At 35.5% G+C, this 18,320-nt stretch overlaps 3 protein-coding genes across 7 annotated transcripts; 1 reads left to right on the top strand and 2 right to left on the bottom strand.

Moving 5' to 3' along the window:
• The first annotated feature begins 198 nt into the window (after positions 1–198).
• LOC108205660 (uncharacterized) lies at positions 199–4,729 on the top strand. Of its 5 annotated transcripts, none has more exons than XM_017375662.2 (8): positions 199–339; positions 1,402–1,514; positions 1,604–1,726; positions 2,152–2,369; positions 2,817–2,960; positions 3,153–3,370; positions 3,752–4,010; positions 4,124–4,729. In XM_017375662.2, exons 2-8 carry the CDS (start codon positions 1,439–1,441, stop codon positions 4,256–4,258), a joined length of 1,173 nt encoding a protein of 390 aa, XP_017231151.1. In that variant the 5' UTR covers positions 199–339; positions 1,402–1,438; the 3' UTR covers positions 4,259–4,729. The 5 variants fall into 5 exon arrangements, with proteins under 5 accessions (XP_017231151.1, XP_017231150.1, XP_017231152.1 ...); XM_017375661.2 differs by having other exon boundaries at positions 199–343; XM_017375663.2 differs by having other exon boundaries at positions 199–347; positions 2,880–2,960.
• Positions 4,730–7,890: 3,161 nt separating this feature from the next.
• On the bottom strand, positions 7,891–10,206 carry LOC108210159 (UDP-glucuronate 4-epimerase 3). Its single transcript, XM_064088457.1, has one exon. The coding sequence runs from the start codon at positions 9,574–9,576 to the stop codon at positions 8,278–8,280; it is 1,299 nt and encodes a 432-aa protein (XP_063944527.1). The 5' UTR covers positions 9,577–10,206; the 3' UTR covers positions 7,891–8,277.
• Positions 10,207–12,134: 1,928 nt separating this feature from the next.
• Positions 12,135–17,822, bottom strand: LOC108209808 (3-phosphoshikimate 1-carboxyvinyltransferase 2). Its single transcript, XM_017380930.2, has 8 exons — positions 17,241–17,822; positions 16,129–16,373; positions 15,338–15,491; positions 14,760–14,974; positions 14,572–14,689; positions 13,293–13,503; positions 12,695–12,756; positions 12,135–12,590 (listed from the first exon to the last, which is right to left on the bottom strand). Exons 1-8 carry the CDS (start codon positions 17,592–17,594, stop codon positions 12,372–12,374), a joined length of 1,578 nt encoding a protein of 525 aa, XP_017236419.1. The 5' UTR covers positions 17,595–17,822; the 3' UTR covers positions 12,135–12,371.
• Positions 17,823–18,320: the final 498 nt, after the last annotated feature.

Genomic DNA, 18,320 nt, shown 5'->3' with positions numbered 1-18,320 from the left:
GTTCTAATTTTTGGTATTTTTCATTTAAAAATTGCAGAAAATTAGAAAAATAGAACGGAGCGATATGAGATGCGCCACCTACACACCCCTCGCTTCTCCTTTATACAAGTATATTGATATATTGATGATCGATGATTTTATTAAAGTAAAATTTAAGAAATCAATATAAAACAATTTCATTTCTGAGGTAAATATTGAATAACTACTGTAGAATTTATACATACATGATACAACTGTACTCAAAAAACAAAACAAAAAAGGTACTGCAGCCAATTTGAGTGATTAGATTCGCCCTTGAATCTGGATCGATCCAGCGCTCAAGCAGTCGATTACAACCTTGTGAGTGAGTAAGATAAACCTCATTCTTTCTCTTTGCTGTTTAATCAGTGTGTGTGTGTGTGTGTTTTTGCTGCGTGCCATGATCTTGAAGCTGTTTATTTCCGTTTGAATCTTAAAGAGTAGTTTTTATATGAGATATGAGATGACCCTCTAATGTGATTCATGATTTGAGTGAATTAAAGAAACCCCAATTGTTTGTTGCATTGTTTACTGCTGATGTGAATTTGTTTTTGCTTTACTTGCCTTGTTCTTGAATCTGGGTTTTTGTTTAATTTGAGTTTTTAGGTTTGTGTGTATTGTGAAGTGACCCTTTAGCATAGTTGTGGATTTTGTGATTTTACGGGCATTGGAGTTGGATTAAGCTTCTTTTGGTTTTAATGGCGGAAGAGGTAGTGGTAAGTGAAACCAATTGGAGAGAAGATTACGATCAAATATCAAATTATTGAGATATTTTGGTTATGGTTTTTTGAGGGGGTCTTATATTTTGGTTATGGTTTCTTGAGGGGGTCTTATATTTAAGAATTATTGAATGATGTCGATCATGACTGCATTTTGATTCAGATGTTTATAATGATCTAGAGTGCATTTCACTTATATAAGTGAAGTTTTCTTTTTCTGACAATTAATCACAATAATAAGGTCGTCGTATGTGGTGCACACAGTTACTTGTTGATGGGTCTAGGAAAGCACTGATGCGTGCCAATGTCTATTTAGGGTGAACATTTGACCTGACGGATAACAAAGAAACTTAGATATTAGGCCAAGCACGGCCTTCAGTTATAATATTAGGGGAATATGGGGATATGGAAATAAAATATACAAATAGATTCATGAGTATTTGTTAAGGAGTGATGGAGTTCAATACTGTTAGTTAAATTTGTGCTTCTTCATTAGCATTCTAGATAATTAAATTGAATTATCTCAATTTTGGATTTCCATAAATGCAAATATGATGTATTAGAACATGATGGTAGATCTTGTCGTTGCACCTTTGGTTTTCTTATTTGGGCATATATAAAAAAAATACTGAACAACATGATTTATTCCCTGTTTGATGGACAGATAATTCAAAGTAGCAAGTTCCATACGGGCTCTTGGGATGAGAGTGTGCATTGGATGGCGGCGATTACTCTTACTTTTGCCTGTCATTTTCCTGTTTCCACATATAATCTCCGGTATTTTTTTTTTCTTTGTTATGCTAATCGATTTGTAGTTTAAAGCCTACCTTCTGTTTTCTGATGACATAAAATTTTCCATTTCTCAGTTTTACAGTTACACAAGGATTCAACTATAGAGCATCAGCACCAGAAACTGACCAAGAAATTTGATCATTTGGTTTTTGGACCTGCTGCTGGAGAAGGTTTGCATGATCGGCTACAATGCCAAGGTGTTTGTCATCCTCCTTTTAAATGAATTAATCATATGAATTTTCACTGCTTGATGTGAGCTTAAAGGAAAACTTTTGTTCTTTCTGGACATCTATAACCGACCTCTAAGTCTTCTTTGCCTTTTCTGCCTGTAAACTAGTAATTATATATATGGAATTTTGATCCTTAATACTAACCAGCTCACTTTTTTTTTCATATATACTTCATTGTATAGTATACCGGAAATACGGATCACAAAATTTCATAATTCTAGAATCTAATTCTCTTCCTGACTAATATAATCTTAACGTTCTTGCCTGTTCAAAAATGAGAGTAATTATTATTTTTATTGTTATGTCATTTTCTCATTTTTACATATTTTTAGGTAAGTTCATATTGTTTATATGGGCTGCTAATTCCTGACATGGTGCATTGTTTATTGCAGGCACTAAAGCTCTTAATAAAACTCACTTTCCATCTTCTCCAAGAAACTCAAATTATGGAGATGGCATCAGCTTTGTCACTGTTTTTACCACTTACAATTCTACTGCTGATAGCTTTATAAAAAGTAGGTCAAGTGAACAGGTTTCTGTTGGAAAGATGTCATACAACAAGGTCGAGCGATCAATGGCTGTTCTGAATGTCTTTGTTAATTTCCTCGAGGTAATTATTTAAGAATAATCTTATGCGGTTAGGGAACAAATTCAAATTTCATTATTTTTATGAAGTCCCGAATAGAAGTTTCAATTTATTTGTACAAAGCTTGCAGGCCCAACTTGCGAAGACATGTTTTTCATATTATTGCCTGTCTGTGTTATGCAAACCACTTTTAACAAGATTATTATCACAAATAATTAACTGTAGATGTCATATTGTCACAACTCCCAAGTTGCAGATAATGATGTCTATTTTTGTAGTTAGCATGTTATATGACACTGGCACCTTATTCAACTAGGTGCATATTTGTGAGGATCTAGAGGTTATTATCTAATAACATTATATACCTGCAATGTTTACAAGCTGGGCTATGTTGTTGTATGTATTATTTGAATTGTTTTATTTGCCCCTATAGTTCTTATTATTTCTGTTAAATATAAACGATATTTGTAGGTGACAATGCCTCGTAGCAATGTACTCATTCTCACTGATCCAGCATCTACACTTCCAATACAGAGAAACAGGGTCACACTCTATCCAATTAAAGGTGAATATTCGCGTGACAAGTTGATGCTTCAAAGAATCAGGTCTTACATTGTAAGGGCACAATACATAAATATATGCTGTTGGTAGTTATTTGTACGAATAGCCATTTAGCATTTTGGCTGTTCACATGTTCAATTTAAGCACATAAAATTACACAGATAAGGCATCTATATAACTGTAACATCTTTATATGTCTCCACAGTTGAATGCTTTTATTTATATCTAAATAATTCTATCTTTTAGGTTTTCTTAGAACAAAAACTTGAGGAGCAGTCTCAGTTACAGGGTCGAATCTCTCACTACATCTTTACTGACTCGGATGTAGCGGTGGTTGACGACCTAGGACAAATATTCAAGGACTACCCACTCTTTGATCTTGCTCTCACATTTCGCAACAACAAAGAACAACCATTAAATTCAGGATTCATAGCAGTTAGGGGGAGCCGTAGTGGTATTCAAAGGTGCTGCACATATTTTAAAGTCATATTCTGGTGGCAGTCATTTTTGATTTCAACTTATAAATCCATATAAGTCATAATTGGGCCTATAAGACATGCCAAATGATATTTTTATTAAAAACAATTTTAAGTAATGCGTATGCTTATTAAATAATTTTTACTGTGGATGATCTCATAATGGCCTACTTTAAAATTTTAATACTCGTAGGTACTTTCTTTTGTATTGTGGAATTCTTTGAAGCAAATGGGAGTTAGTGGGGTCCAAATTTTTACTCATTATTGTTTAGAGAATAGTGAAGGACTGAAGGCTTAAATCTACACTGTCTTCTGCTCTACCAATTATTACCACGCCATACTGAGATGATTATATTACTTTCGTTGCAGGGCAAAGGTTTTCTTGCAGGAGGTGCTGGAAGTTTATAGTTCTAAATACATGAAGGCTTCTCGGATGCTGGGAGATCAACTAGCTCTTGCATGGGTTGTAAAATCTCACCCTTCTTTTAATACAAAACGATTTACTAGGCAACAACCATTTGAAGAGAAGATCGGTGGTGCTTCGGTGCTCTTTTTACCTTGTGCTACTTACAATTGGACGCCGCCGGAAGGGGCTGGCCAATTCCATGGGATGCCATTGGATGTTAAAGTACAGCACCAGCATCTTAAATTAACTTCGCACATTGTTTGTGTTAATTTATGCTATCTTATTTAAATTGTTATTTTCAAACTCCTTAACCTGGGTTATAAACGTGTACACAGGTTGTTCATTTTAAGGGATCAAGGAAACGCCTCATGCTGGAGTCTTGGAATTTTTTGAATTCATCGCCATCTCCTCATATTTCGGATATGTTATGCCTTATTCTAAGCAGTGGGAGGACAAAGTATGATTTTTAGGTTCAGCTTGGTTTGTCACTTCTCTGCCACTAAAATGAAGACCAGTTCAAGAATGTTTTACGATTCGATAAGATAACTGCAGTTGCAGCTTTTGGCTTACGTGGGGTTGGTATTTCTAATTTAGAGGCTATATAGACTCTAGACTCTTGCGCCACCTTTACAACCATATAGTCCCTTATGAATCCCAATCCTTGATTGAAATTGTTCGAGAAGATATCCCAAATGTCATGTATACAGACTACAGAGCACTTGTGTTTTACTTTATTACAAGTGAGACAACATACAAGATCAATTCTCCATTATATTCCTTGGTGAAAAAAGAGAGGTTAGAAGTGCTATATGAGCTTAGAGTCTACATTTTTTTGAGCCTTTACTCAAGATTTTGATATAGAATATGACCTTCAGTTATTTATTTTTTTCATGTAAATTTGAAATTTAAGCCTTTAGAAGTGCTATATGGCCTTTTTTCTACATTGTAATTGTTCTTATATATGCTTTTAGTTTCTCTACTGTATGCATTTTTGATTTGTAATATAATCGTAACAACTTATGTTGTGTTCGGTTGGGAGGACGGAAAAGCACAGCATCTGAAGTTGAAAATATACCATACAAAAGCTGCATGAAGATACTTGGCTTGGGAGATTGTTTTCCTCTATGTGCCAACTGAGTTGTTTTCTATTGCTTTATTAGTGACAAATGTTTGATCCAATTTTTCTTTTTCTTTTTCTTTTTCTTTTCCTTTTCCTTTTTCCTTTTCTTTTTTCCTTGTTTTTTCTTTGTTTTTTCTTTTTCTTTTTCTTTTAACAGTCAATCAAAATAAAGTGGACACTGCCATTTTGCATATATGTACTCCAGCCAGAGAGCAACACTTCTCACACAATCCTTGTTTCTACATTCCCCTCACTGAAATGAGTAGTTCTATACCAGATCATCTTAGCCATCCCAACCATATACTGAAACTCAGAGAAATCGATGTTATCGGAGACGAGGCTGAGTGCTATGTCTGCAACATATCAGTTACAGGCTTTCATACAGGCACTGTCTCTGAAAATTTCTGCCTCCACGAGCTGTGGAGGATTTTCCGCGCAAATAAATCGCCATAAACACGGAGCAGACATTGATATTGATGCAGGGGGAATCCTTGTTTACTTGCGATGCATGTTATGAGGAAGCTAAAGACGCTTCCTATGTATGCACTACTTGTGACTTTTGGATCCACAAGAAGTGTGCTTTTTCTCCGCCTATTATTCCAGTTCCTACTTATCACCATCACCCTCTCAATCCTATCTTCTCTATTCCTGACATGCATCGCAATTTCCCTCGGGCCTGCAACATCTGCTCTGGAACAGTCTTCACAAGCTACTGGATGTATCATAACCACAGATGCTGTGCATATGAAATGTGCTACATCCTCAAATTCCCGATCGTGTAAGTGCCCTAAACTAAATCTTGTTATATTGGCTATTCACATCATATGTTTTTATAATCACTTCTACTTATTTCACGGTGTTGTTTTCAGAAACGAGATTGAAGAGAACGACGCTGATAATGATCCTGATTTGGTACAAGTTCCCCTGCCTAACGAGAACTCGCTATTTCAGCTCATTATAGTCCAGTGTGGGATACTCCAACTCAACTACCAAAGTGAACCTAAAAGCACTCTCACTAAATCAAGAATACCTGATGAGCCGCGCATAACTGAAGAGCACTGGAGTCACTATAACCAATCATTAGAAGAGCTCCGGTTTACAGTTAGTGAGAATGATAACGACGACAATGATGATGCTATGCAATGGGCGCATTCAAACCATGAAACTTGCAGTAGCTTCCAGATTAGGATACTATGTGTGCTTTTTTCCGAGTAGGATGAAACACAGATATCCCTGATTTTTTCCAAGAGAGAATTTCTCTCCAAGTCCTATGTATCACCATCACCCTCTCAACTTGTCATCGTTGTTTTGACAGATACTGCGCCATCTGCAACTTATATGTACATTTTATGATAAACATGATCTAAGCTTTGCTGGTTAAGCCAGCCCTTCAAATTCTGTTCTCGCGCAATTTTAGATTGACTAATTTTTCATTGATCAGACAGCAATACATATACCTTGATTTTGAGTATTTTTGACTTGAAACTTGTGGCCTGAAAACCAACATAGCAAAATACAGTATGATTTTTTACAACAATGACAACTAACTGCACCTTTTACTCTGTATCCAATTGAATGCTTTCTCTTTTCATGATGTACCGAAGAAGCCACCGTGAAAAGAAACCAGCAAGGATCCAAGCTCCCATTACAGCTCTTTTGGAACGTCTCGATGTCCCAGCCAATCCCTTTATTTATTGGTATGATCATGATTTGAAGTTGCTAATATCTGTTAATCTACCTTCGTAGGGATTGATAAAAGACAACTGATTCCAGTAACAAACTTTTCAAAATAGATTTTCGCCTTAAGAAAAAATCTCTCAAACCCGAAATGAGTTCATTATTCGTTCACATTAGCAATCAAGCATTACTAGTATGAAAAGTGGATGTTGTTATAGGAGATGATGCTAATTGTAATATAACAAGAGAGCTCTCTAGAGTCCTAGGCCACCCTGCACTCCCAGCTCTGTAATGTCTCTCCTAAACCTAATCCAGAAGTAGTATATTGAGTACAGCATGTGTGCTCCTAATACATAAGGCCCGGAAAAGAACTGTTACGACTTTCAAAAGACGTCGAAGCAGTATATATATTAGAATGTAGACCCTGACAACAGCGCTTTACCAAAATTCACGTTGTAAGACTTGCAACCTCGGACCAATTATATTAGGAGGAAGGGTTTCAACATCAACCATGCCAGATAATATTAGGTTTGCCTCTCGTCGCGTAATGTAAAAACATCTCAGTCTAAACTTAGACTTAGGTTTACTGATGCTCATAATTAGGAACAACTCACATAGGACTGGGAGCTTAACTGTTCAACTCTTAAAATGATATCTAACTGAAAATTTCTTGCTTCATAGAGACGATCAAAAGCCACATAGAATCTAAATGCTACAGGCCTACAGAGCTGAAGTGTTATGATATTTCTACTTTTACTAATAACCACTTTAAATGTTCTCCAAGAAAAATAATAAGTAATGGTTGTAGGATTATATATAGGAAGATAGCAAAGAAATACAATGGCAAGCAGAATTTAAAGATCAGAACATAAAAGACCATACTGGAAACACGATCATACAACGTCAGGTTACTAGAAGAGCATCTGGGAACTAAGAAACATACAAACATATATAATATAGCTTGAACTCTTGAAGCACTTGTCACAACTGTACAGTAGACGAGAAGTGATACCAGGATATAGGTCAAACAGAAGATCAACAAAGACCTGCGGTAACCTTTATTATCACACTAAACTACCGATTATCAACTATGTGAAGTTTGACCAATATATAGCATATTAACTACCTCCCCAAATGTTTTGAACTTGCAAGTAGTTAAAGGTAGTGTAACAGATTATGCAATTTCCAAATAGGGAATGGGAAAATGGATGTGCTTCTAGGAACAGTAAAGGTATAGCAACACATTCTTTCCAAATCATATTCAAATACTGTATATAACTGAAAAGGAATGCAAGATATAGTTCCTTGAATACAACACATCGTCTCATAACACATCAAAGTAAATATATATCAGGAAAGCCTATAATAGCGAACCTACTGTGTGCTATTTATTTGAAATTTGTAAAGATGATACAGTCCAATCAGTAAAGTGATCTATCAATCATGAATCTACAATGATAAAACTACAACAATTACAATCCAAGATTGAAAAACATGTGGTTTAGAGTTTCTTTGGACACAGATCACAGTCTTGATCACAAAAACCTTCATCATCGTGGGATGTGATATTATATGACCTGATCAAGATATATATGAAGCATGTATTTGTGGTAGGAACAGAGATTAAAACAATGATTTGAATTGAAAATAAACAAGAATTGTAAAGATCCTACCACACAATTGAACAATGTATCAGTGGTCATTTTTCTTTCCATTTTCATAGTAGCTCAAGTACCATCGAACAAATTTCTTCAGACCAGTTTGCAGATCTGTTGAGGGCTTATATCCAAGTTCTCTACGTGCAGAACTGATGTTTGCATGTGTAAATTGCACATCCCCATTCCGAGGTAACTTCATTACTGATCTTTTTGCCTTCACTTTCAGCAACCTCTCTAAAATGCTCACAAGATCAGAAACTGGCACAGGCGAAGTATTACCCAGATTGAACACTCGCAATTGAGCCGGCCCTTTCTTCTTCCCACCACTACCAGTACTCTTCTCAGCGGTATCCAATGCTGCCAAACAACCCTTCACAATATCATCAATGTAAGTAAAATCCCTGGCTACAGTCCCATGATTAGCAGCCTCAAATATCGGAATCGACTTCCCTTTCAGTATATCCTTTGTGAAAAAGAAATAAGCCATATCTGGTCTTCCCCAAGGGCCATAAACAGTAAAGAACCGCAAGCCAGTAAGTGAAAGTCCATATATATGATTATAAGTATGTGCAATCTCTTCGCCAGCTTTTTTAGTAGCAGCATAAAGACTAGCTGGTTGATCTGTTCTATCTTTCTCCGAGAAGGGTACTTTTGTATTAAGTCCATAAACAGAACTCGATGATGCCCAAACAATCGCAGGTTGCGGATTAGCTGATTTACAAACTTCAAGCATACTAACAAGTCCAGCAATATTACTATGAACATACGAACTAGGATTCTGCATAGCATACCTCACACCCGCTTGAGCAGCCAAATGCATCACATGACTAAAAGCAACCACATCAAACAACTTTTTCAGAAGAACCATATCATTAATATCCCCCTCCACAATAAAAATCCCAGACCGCTCCAAGAGCGCCTGGCGGGCTCGTTTCAATGTGGGATCATAATAGTCATTGAAATTATCAAGCCCTAAAACACCATCTCCGCGGCGCTTCAGTGCCGCGGAGACATGAGTTCCAACAAATCCAGCAGCACCAGTGACCAAAACTGACATCCCATTAGGAGACTTAATTCGAGCCGAATTTCGAACCCTTTTTTCCCAAACTGGACCTCCCCAAGAAGATGTTCTCAGAGAACGTCTTGACAGATCTGCAGATGCTGCAGAAGATGATGATGATCTAAAACAGAAGAAAAAGATCAAACCCAACAACACAAAAGACCAAAAAGTGAGTTTTGCAAGATTAGAATGCCATCTATTTCTATACCCATATGGAGATTTGTACTTCCCTGGGGTTGATGGTATATCATCAATGTGGTTCATTTGCTTCATCAAAAACCAATCTTTTTCTTCGCAAATCTTGAAATTTTCGCTTTCGAAACCCCCAAAAAAACCCAATTCAAGCCTCTTCCTCTCAGTTAATTCTCTTGGGCTTTCTTGGAATTTCTCAAGATCCAATCTTTATGTGAAAAAACCCAATTGAATCCTCTTCCTCCTAATCAATATTCTTGGGCTTTCTTGAAATCAATAAAGATCCAATCTCTATGTGTTTACCTCATCTTTATGCAAATTTCCAGATGGGGGTATGAGAATTTGAAGATAGAAAGTGCAAGAAAAAGGGTAATTGTTGGTAATGAAAATGGTAAATTTCTGTGTGTATATGTGTGTGTATGTAGAGATGGAATCTTCAGGTTTCTTGGAGGAAAGTGTTGTTGTTGATGTGGGGTTAGGTGTGTTTGTTTACAAGATTAAAAAAGGATTTATGATCTTAATGATTGATTAAATCATGTATGATTTGAAAGATATAATCTTTAATGGTGGACTCCAATGGTGAAGGTGAAGACGAAAGGGGTTTGAACAAAATTAGTACTGAAACTTTAATGAAGATCAAGAAGGGTCAAAGTAACGAAATTGGGTAAATTATTTCTAGTAATCTCCAATAACTAGGGCTTTTCCTCTTTAACTTGAATATACCCATGTTCTTGATTCAAATAATGAAATTTGATTAGTGAGTTAATCACAAACTAATTATCTTTTTTAAAATATAATCTTGGCTTATGATTGGTTATATAGTCTTTGAAATTCAAGCCGCCCTTTCCTTTTACTACTACTATAATATTTATAATTTTAAATTTTTTTAATGGAGGCAATTTTGTTTTTACTTTTTGGGGGGAATTTAATTTTGGGATTTGGAGCATGGGTTTGAGATTTGTTGGAGATGGTGTGGATGAGATTTTGACCCTAGCAATTAGGACTCCTAGTTTTTTAAGCCTCATTAAATTGTGGAGAGATTAATGGGGATTCTCATATTTAATTTTGTTTCCATTAATTATGAGTACATCATTCTTCTACTCTAAGCAATGCCTAGTACAATGTCATATTAACAGCTAGATACACTAGTCAAAATTTGTAACAGCTCACCATGTTTACCACTTTCTCTTGTTTATTTTTTTTCCCTAAGCAATCTAATTATGGCAGTGCTAAAATGATTTATACCAAAAAAATATTTAATAAAAAATGTATAAATGTTGTACAACTTTCGGTAACTTCACTTAAAAGAGAAAAGAATGTGCAAGTGTCATTTCTGATCTTGGAAATTGACACACTACACTCTTTACAAGTTGCAAACCGCAGTGGAGGCAGAGGTTTTTATATACACAAACAACACTGAAGTAGCTTAATAAGAAATTGAGTAATTTTCAAGAAAGTTGGCCATTCTTGACCTTCACGGCTTCTACCTTTTGTTTTACAGATTTAAAAAAATTAAACTGTGTAATGGTGATATATAGGCACACTACAGGATGGTTGTCTCCATATATTTGTTTTCCGAGCAATTTATACCAATTTTTTTTGTATTTTTGTGTCTAGACTCTAGAGTGGAGGAAAACGTATTTTCTTTGAAAATAAAAATTTTGTTCCGGATAAAAATCTCAATATATAAATGGGGCTATTCAATTTGAATTACCATCAAGAAAAAATTCCTCTATATATAAATGTGGCTATTCAATTTGAGTTGTCATCAGTCAAAAACAACTTATAATGAGAAGAGAAATATAATGAAAATTTGTACTATTTGGTATGTTTACCGGATATCTTATTTGAAATTAATGACCGGCCATATCAGAGAAGACAGAAGAGTAAGAACTTCTTTTTTTACAAATTAAATCAAGTTTTTGATTATAAACTTGCACTATTTTAGGCTTTTAGCTCTCTTTTCAAAGCAGACAAGTTTTATTTTTGAAATAATTAATTAATGGGTTTGTCTAGTGTGTGCCCATGGGCACATGCTATGCACGGAAACTTATAAATTTGATGTGTTTTGATTGGTGTGGTTGGTGTGAATGCAGGGGGGCCATCATTATTAAAAGAGTGTAAACCAATCAAAACAAAGGAAAGTCATCAAATTTTGTGCTTATTGTGTGCCCATGGGCACACCAGAGAAAAACCGTTAATTAATATGGTACTACAAGATTCAGAAATCATCTTAAAATAAGCTACCATGTGACTGTCTGGCACAGATTGTAAAGTAGTTGAATGTCCTTTTTTTAATCTTTATAGCTTGTCATGCTCCATGCTTTCTCAAATCTAACACCACAGTACAAGTATGAATACATTAAAGATAAAACTTCAAAGCATCACTGCAATCTTGTGAGATTGCTCTTTCTTGTCTTTCTGCAATCTTGTGAGATTGCTCTTTCTTGTCTTTCTCATGTTGATCAAGTATAGATTATTTTAATCATAATAGACAAGCAGAGAAACAAACCATACATCAAAATTTTTTTACCCATGTCTTGGATTTACAGTCGGACAGTAAGAACTGAAGGTAGAGTCTGGGGTATATGAGACGGAGGAATATTTTAATCCATATAGGTTTTTAATAAATTGATACATGTACAAATCACTCTTCTTGAACATTATATGATCAAAATTTGATACAGATTACAGTTGGCATTAACATACACATTCTTTGAGAATTTATTCTGGCAAGCATATTTTAAACACTGCTAAAAGAACTGAGATGTAGATGGGTTGTACATTGTATACCTCCCAAATGGCATTTCCTATGATTACCATGAACTCACTTCCATGTCCAATTTCTTTACTTGGTACAAATTAAATATTTTTTTTTAATGCTTTGAAAACTTCTGGAGGACCTCGAAGTAGTCGGGGAAGGTTTTTTTAGTGCAGCTTGGATCCCTAATAGTGACAGGAACATCTGAACAGGCAGCAAGAGAGAAAGCCATGGCCATTCTATGATCATCATATGTATCTATTGAGGTCACATTTAATTTCTCAGGCGGAGTGATTACACAGTAATCTGGACCCTCTTCAACTGTTGCTCCTAGCTGAAATGTTGAAAGATATACATGTAAGGGTAAAACCGGAAAAGTCTAAAATCGTTAGACAATAAATGTTCACGAAATTTATAGTGTGCTGCATAAGATTCTACCTTTCTGAGTTCTGTGCAAATGGCAATCATTCGCTCAGTCTCCTTCACTCTCCAGCTAGCAACTACAAGCAGTAACAGATATGGTCAGCTTTATTTAGAGCACTAATTTTCAAAATAGTAATGGGAAAAGAGAAACAACAGCTTTCTTTCTTCTGTACAGGTAAGAAAGGAGCATAAATTTTTTAAGTTCCACATTCAGTACATAAACTTCGTTTATTTTAAGAAAATCACCCCAAATAAGTTCCAAACTAGGTTATGCGCAAGACATTTAATTTCAAGATACTTCTTAATATGTGCCTGCAAATTCTTCCAATGGTTTTTAATGTGGCAGTGCTCAGAACACCCACATAGTGAACTTGTGTACCAGCACCAAACAAAAAGACCAGAATCAACAAACTTGAGTTTTTTCACCTAAAGTACTACTAAAAACTAGCATGCCCCATTGTCAAATATCTCTAGACACACTACACAGTATCTTTCCTCTAACAAACCCAACAATCCTAAATTGTAAGATATGCCCATTATCAGTTACCCGCTGCATAATAAAGTTTTTAGCACCTTCATTCTGCATATATATATAAAAGAGCTATAAATGTACCATCTCTTATTGTTGTTGGACCGTCCGCAAAAAGTGCCACTACAGCAAGGGTCATAGCAACATCTGGCATTTTATTCATGTTGACATCAACTGCCCGCAAATGTTTCCTTCCGGTAGAATTGCGAGGTGGCCCTCTAACTGTGACACTGTTCTCAGTCCAGGTTACTTCAGCACCCATTTGACCAAGAACCTCAGCAAATTTCACATCACCCTTAAAAGAGAAAAGAGATGAAGAGTGAGCTAACATTATATAAGGGATTATGACACAACAAAAGGAAAAAAAGGGTTACAAAGGCAGAGTTGTATATTAACAAATGACAAACACAACAAGACTTTTTTCTGCTGTAATTGTGACTTGGGAGGTAGTTGAGAACCAATGAAAAATTAGTATATCAAGGGAAGAGAATATGAAAATCAAGATTGAGCCCAAGTTCAATCATATTTCAGTTCCATGCTACGAAAATACTTGGAAAGCTTTTATGAAGACATTAAGAGACTGAAAAGTTGCATTAGAAGAGCAAGTAATACTGTAGCTAATTGCATTGCTAGGTGGAATATAGATGTAGGTAAAGAGATGGTCCGGACAAGTTCTTTCCCAGATCCTATAATAGCTTTTATTAAATCTTGATCTATGCTATTAGATGTTTCTGGATTCAAAAAAAGAAAAAAGGATAGCACCCACAAATCGAGTGTGGGCTGCAAAATAGTAGTATCATATTCTGATGAGCTGTTTTTTAATGTCATCTTTGATACTCCCTCCGTCCCTCTCATTTCTTTACAGTTTTTTCTCACTGCTCAACAAACATTTTAAGGCTTATAAAATATAATATTATAACTTATTTTTAAAATTCTCTTTTCTTGCATAAAAATATGAACATTATACTTTTATTTAAAAGAAAAAAAAAGTTTAAAAAATAATCTATGAAACTATAGTTATAGGAGCCTTAAAATGTGTGCCGAGCCCTTCGTCCCCAATGTGAAGAACCTAGGGGAACGGAGGGAGTAACAGTTTAAGATATTAAAAAAATTGGGAAACCAATTTACCCTATATGCCAGACAGTTGAAAGTTCTTTTTTGGTGCAAACAAACTTGGGAACGGGTGTTAAGTGCAAATGTAGTGTGGTAAACAAACTAGTAAAGTCATTATAATTGTAAAATATCTATGAGATTAAATGACTTATTCACAAAACATTACATGTAATAATCATGCAAGTAATCAAGGCTACTGCCAGGTGCAGATAGAAGTCTAAAGAGCAAAGACTTTTTATGTGTACAATACCTGTAAGCTGCTTGTTCCACAGCCTTCGACAGTTATGGTTCCACCAGTCACTGCTGCACCAGCCAAAAAGTAACTAGCACTTGAGGCATCACCTTCTACATAAGCACTACCTGGGGACCTGATTGGTTTTCACTTTATTAGATTCCAATGCAACCACGCTTCATAAACCAGTGTCAGAAGAAACTTACTTGTATTTTTGACCTCCTTTAATCAGAAACCTGTCCCAGTTACCAGTATGCTCTACAGTAACACCAAATCGTTCCATCAACTTCAGGGTCATCTCAACATATGGTACAGAAATTAGTTTATCGATTATCTCAATCTCAATGTCTCCAACTGCTAAGGGAGCTGCCATGAGCAAAGCAGTAAGGTACTGACTACTGACTGATCCAGAAAGCTTGACCTGTCAGTAGAAAAAGAGAACAGATTGATTGAATCTCATTAAAACAAACATAGCAACCTATAATGTCAGAACACCCCCAAACATTTCGTATATAACGTAAGAACTTTCTTTCAAACCAAATCTATTCAGTGTTATGAGCAATATCATCTATAAGATATTAAGATGACATTTAATATACAAATGACAAAGATACATGGATACAGAAACTGATTGCATAGCCAAACATAGACTGAGTTAGTAGGACATCAAACTTTGCAGTAGAACAAATTCAACATTCTAAAACATAAATTAGTCAAATGATAAACAAAGATTAAGAGCATATCTGACTTGCAAGGGTAGACTTAAAAAGCCATCCGATTTTACCTTTCCACCAGGAAGGCCTCCCTTTCCAGCTACTCGGACTGGGGGACAGTTTGTGCCAAGAAAACAATCAACATCTGCACCAAGCTGCTTAAGACCTGTAACCAAATCACCAATTGGCCTCTCTCTCATCCGGGGCACGCCATCTAGTATGTAACTGAAATCCCATCACAAAGTCAGTTAACAGTAAGAATAGGTATATAACCATTGATGGATTCAAACAAAACTCGGAAACAATAATGCATTCTATGAAGTGCACATGCCATGGTTTGAGATGAAGTGAATATTACAATCCTTGCCAGATGATAGATTCGTGACCCATTTTCAGTTCGAACATACATGATACGCGCTCTAACTAGTATGGTCGTAAAACATCCTGAAGTGTAGATTTACAATTTACTTTTGTTGGAATTCTAGAAGTCCTAAGCAATGTCTGTGACAAACCACATACTCACATAGTATAGGACAGCAAAGTATTGGAAGATTTCACTTTTAGGATCTAATATCAAGTAAATAAGTATGTCTAATCTATTAAGAAATCAGGTCATGCCTAGTTTAGCAAGAGATGAAGAACGTTTTAAGCTTTTGCCAAGGAAACACAACCGAAAGCAGAAAACAAATTCTAACACTACTCAGACTAGGGTACACAGAAGACAAGTCATGAGAAACTTCTTACAGCCTTACGGTGCCTGGGTGGGTACCTTGAGAAGGAACCTCGTTGTCCAAGGCACTGGCATAAATACGACTTGATTACATGACTACTGCAGTTATGTGTGTGAATGTAAACTATATACCTAGAATTTCCTCCGGCTACAGTGACAGCAGCAGTCAACGGACGCATTGCTGTTCCGGCATTTCCAAGGAAAAGTTGAATTTCATCTTTAGATTCCTTTCCTGCAGGAAAGAGACCAGATGAACCTTCAATAATTGCTCTTTTACTTGCACTATCCTCTTCTACTCGTAGCCCAAGCGTTCTCAAGGCACCAAGCATATAATGGACGTCATCACTGTTCAATAAATTGTCTACAACAGTGGTTCCCTACAAAAGTTCCAAAAGCATAATGGGTGAGTCCCTGATTTCATAGGAAGCGAAAAAATCAAAAAAATGAAAAAGGAAGCAATGGTTACACAACTCATGCCTACTACTAGAAAATTTCTCAAGGGAGGAGCCTACTAAAAGAAATTGAGATGCTTTTCAATCTTCAAAGTTGACCACAAAAAGCCCATTTCTAAGGGTTAAAAAAAGGTCGTCCCATAAAGTATATAACAATCTGGAGTATTTACTTCGCTAAATAACTATAATAATATATATAAGCAAGAAAACATTTTACGATTCATGTTTTATCAACCAGGCAATCAATTGAAATCTTAGGAAAATGACACTGCTACTAATTTATTCTTTTGCAAGTACAAATTACAATCCAAGAGCAAGTTTCTTTACACGCGTGACCACCTATGCCTTATTTTCCTGCCCACCAGCACAATGTAATACGGCTTTTGACAAGGAAAATGCAGATGAATAACCCTGACTTCAACAATTCTTGACACTCCCATCTAAAACATTGGAAGTAACTCGTGTGCCCTAAAAACTAGCATATTTCAGTTCACATTATTCTTGGATTCCAACAATCATTAGGTTTCAACGCAATTCATTAAAAGCACTCAATATGCCAGAATACTATTCTTGCCGAAGTTGCCCTTAAAAATTTGGGAAGCTTGACAAAATTATCTATATGACCTTAACTAGATACCAACCTTGTACATTATCTATAGTTCTATCCAACATTCACATCCCGTTGCAAAAAAATAAAAATCTTACTTTCTCAACAAAAGTAGTACACAAGCTATAGTCCCATACATACACCATTCTTATATACAACATCATTATCGCAAAACAAGAAATTACCTCAGAAAGAGCAGCAAGAAGCAAAATTCTATTCGAAAGCGATTTCGACCCAGGCAACTTGACAGTACCAGAGATCTCTTTAATGGGCTGCAACACAATCTCAGGCACAATCGAAGGCTTCTCAGTGGTGGTGGCAGCTGAAGCTGCAATCTTTAACGAACACCTATCTTTAAAATCACCAACTAAAGGCCTAAAACCAACCCTTTTACAATTCAACCCACAAGAATTAGCAAAATCATTAACATTTGACCCAAAAGATACAATCTTTTGAAATTTGGGGTTCTTGGGTCTCCTCAAATTAGCACAAAAATGAGGGGTTTGAACTCCCTTGGCCATATTGCTAACCTGCGCCATTTTCAATTGCGAATTGTTTTGAGGTAATGGTATAAAATGGCTTTCTGGGTTTTGTTTATGGAGGCTCTAAGATGTGTTTGGTAAGAACAGATTGATTTCAAGAAGTTTTAGTTTTGGGGTTTGGGTTGTTGAGTGTGCGCAGAATAGCAGGATGCTGGAAATCTTGAACGGTCACTTGCCTCACCTACCCATATTAAAAAAAAAAAATCAATCTTTAAATTAAAAAATACCAAGAAATCAGAATATCTATCTTTAAATACATATCTTTAATTTTATCAATATATATAAGTAATTTTTTTGATAAATTTTATAAATTATTTATATTTTTAAAAAATTTAAAATTATATATGAAATTGCAATACCAGTCGAAATATATGAAATTTTCAGGTTGTAAAGATTACAAATGAATTGCATATATGTATGTATCGTATTTTTTGGAAAATAATTACAAAAATATCTTTTTTATATATTTTTTAATCAAATTTATATTATGATCTGCTTAATTTAATAAACCAGAGATTTGTGTTTTGTGAAATTTATAATACATTTTTACTTCACGTGTCAAAAATGAAATCATTTATTCCAAGTTATGCATAACTTAATAATTGTGATGATTGGGCCCTCAGGAGTAGGTGGGTTAGTCCTGGATGTTGTTAGGTATTGTACAACAACGCCTACCTACCAAAAGTCCACTTCTTTTACCAAAGGGTTGTTGGGCCTCTTGTG

Source organism: Daucus carota, chromosome 2 (assembly GCF_001625215.2).
Source record: "Daucus carota subsp. sativus chromosome 2, DH1 v3.0, whole genome shotgun sequence".
Lineage (NCBI taxonomy): Eukaryota > Viridiplantae > Streptophyta > Magnoliopsida > Apiales > Apiaceae > Daucus > Daucus carota.
Note: the sequence above shows the minus strand (reverse complement) of the source record. Positions and strands in the feature narration are given on the sequence as shown.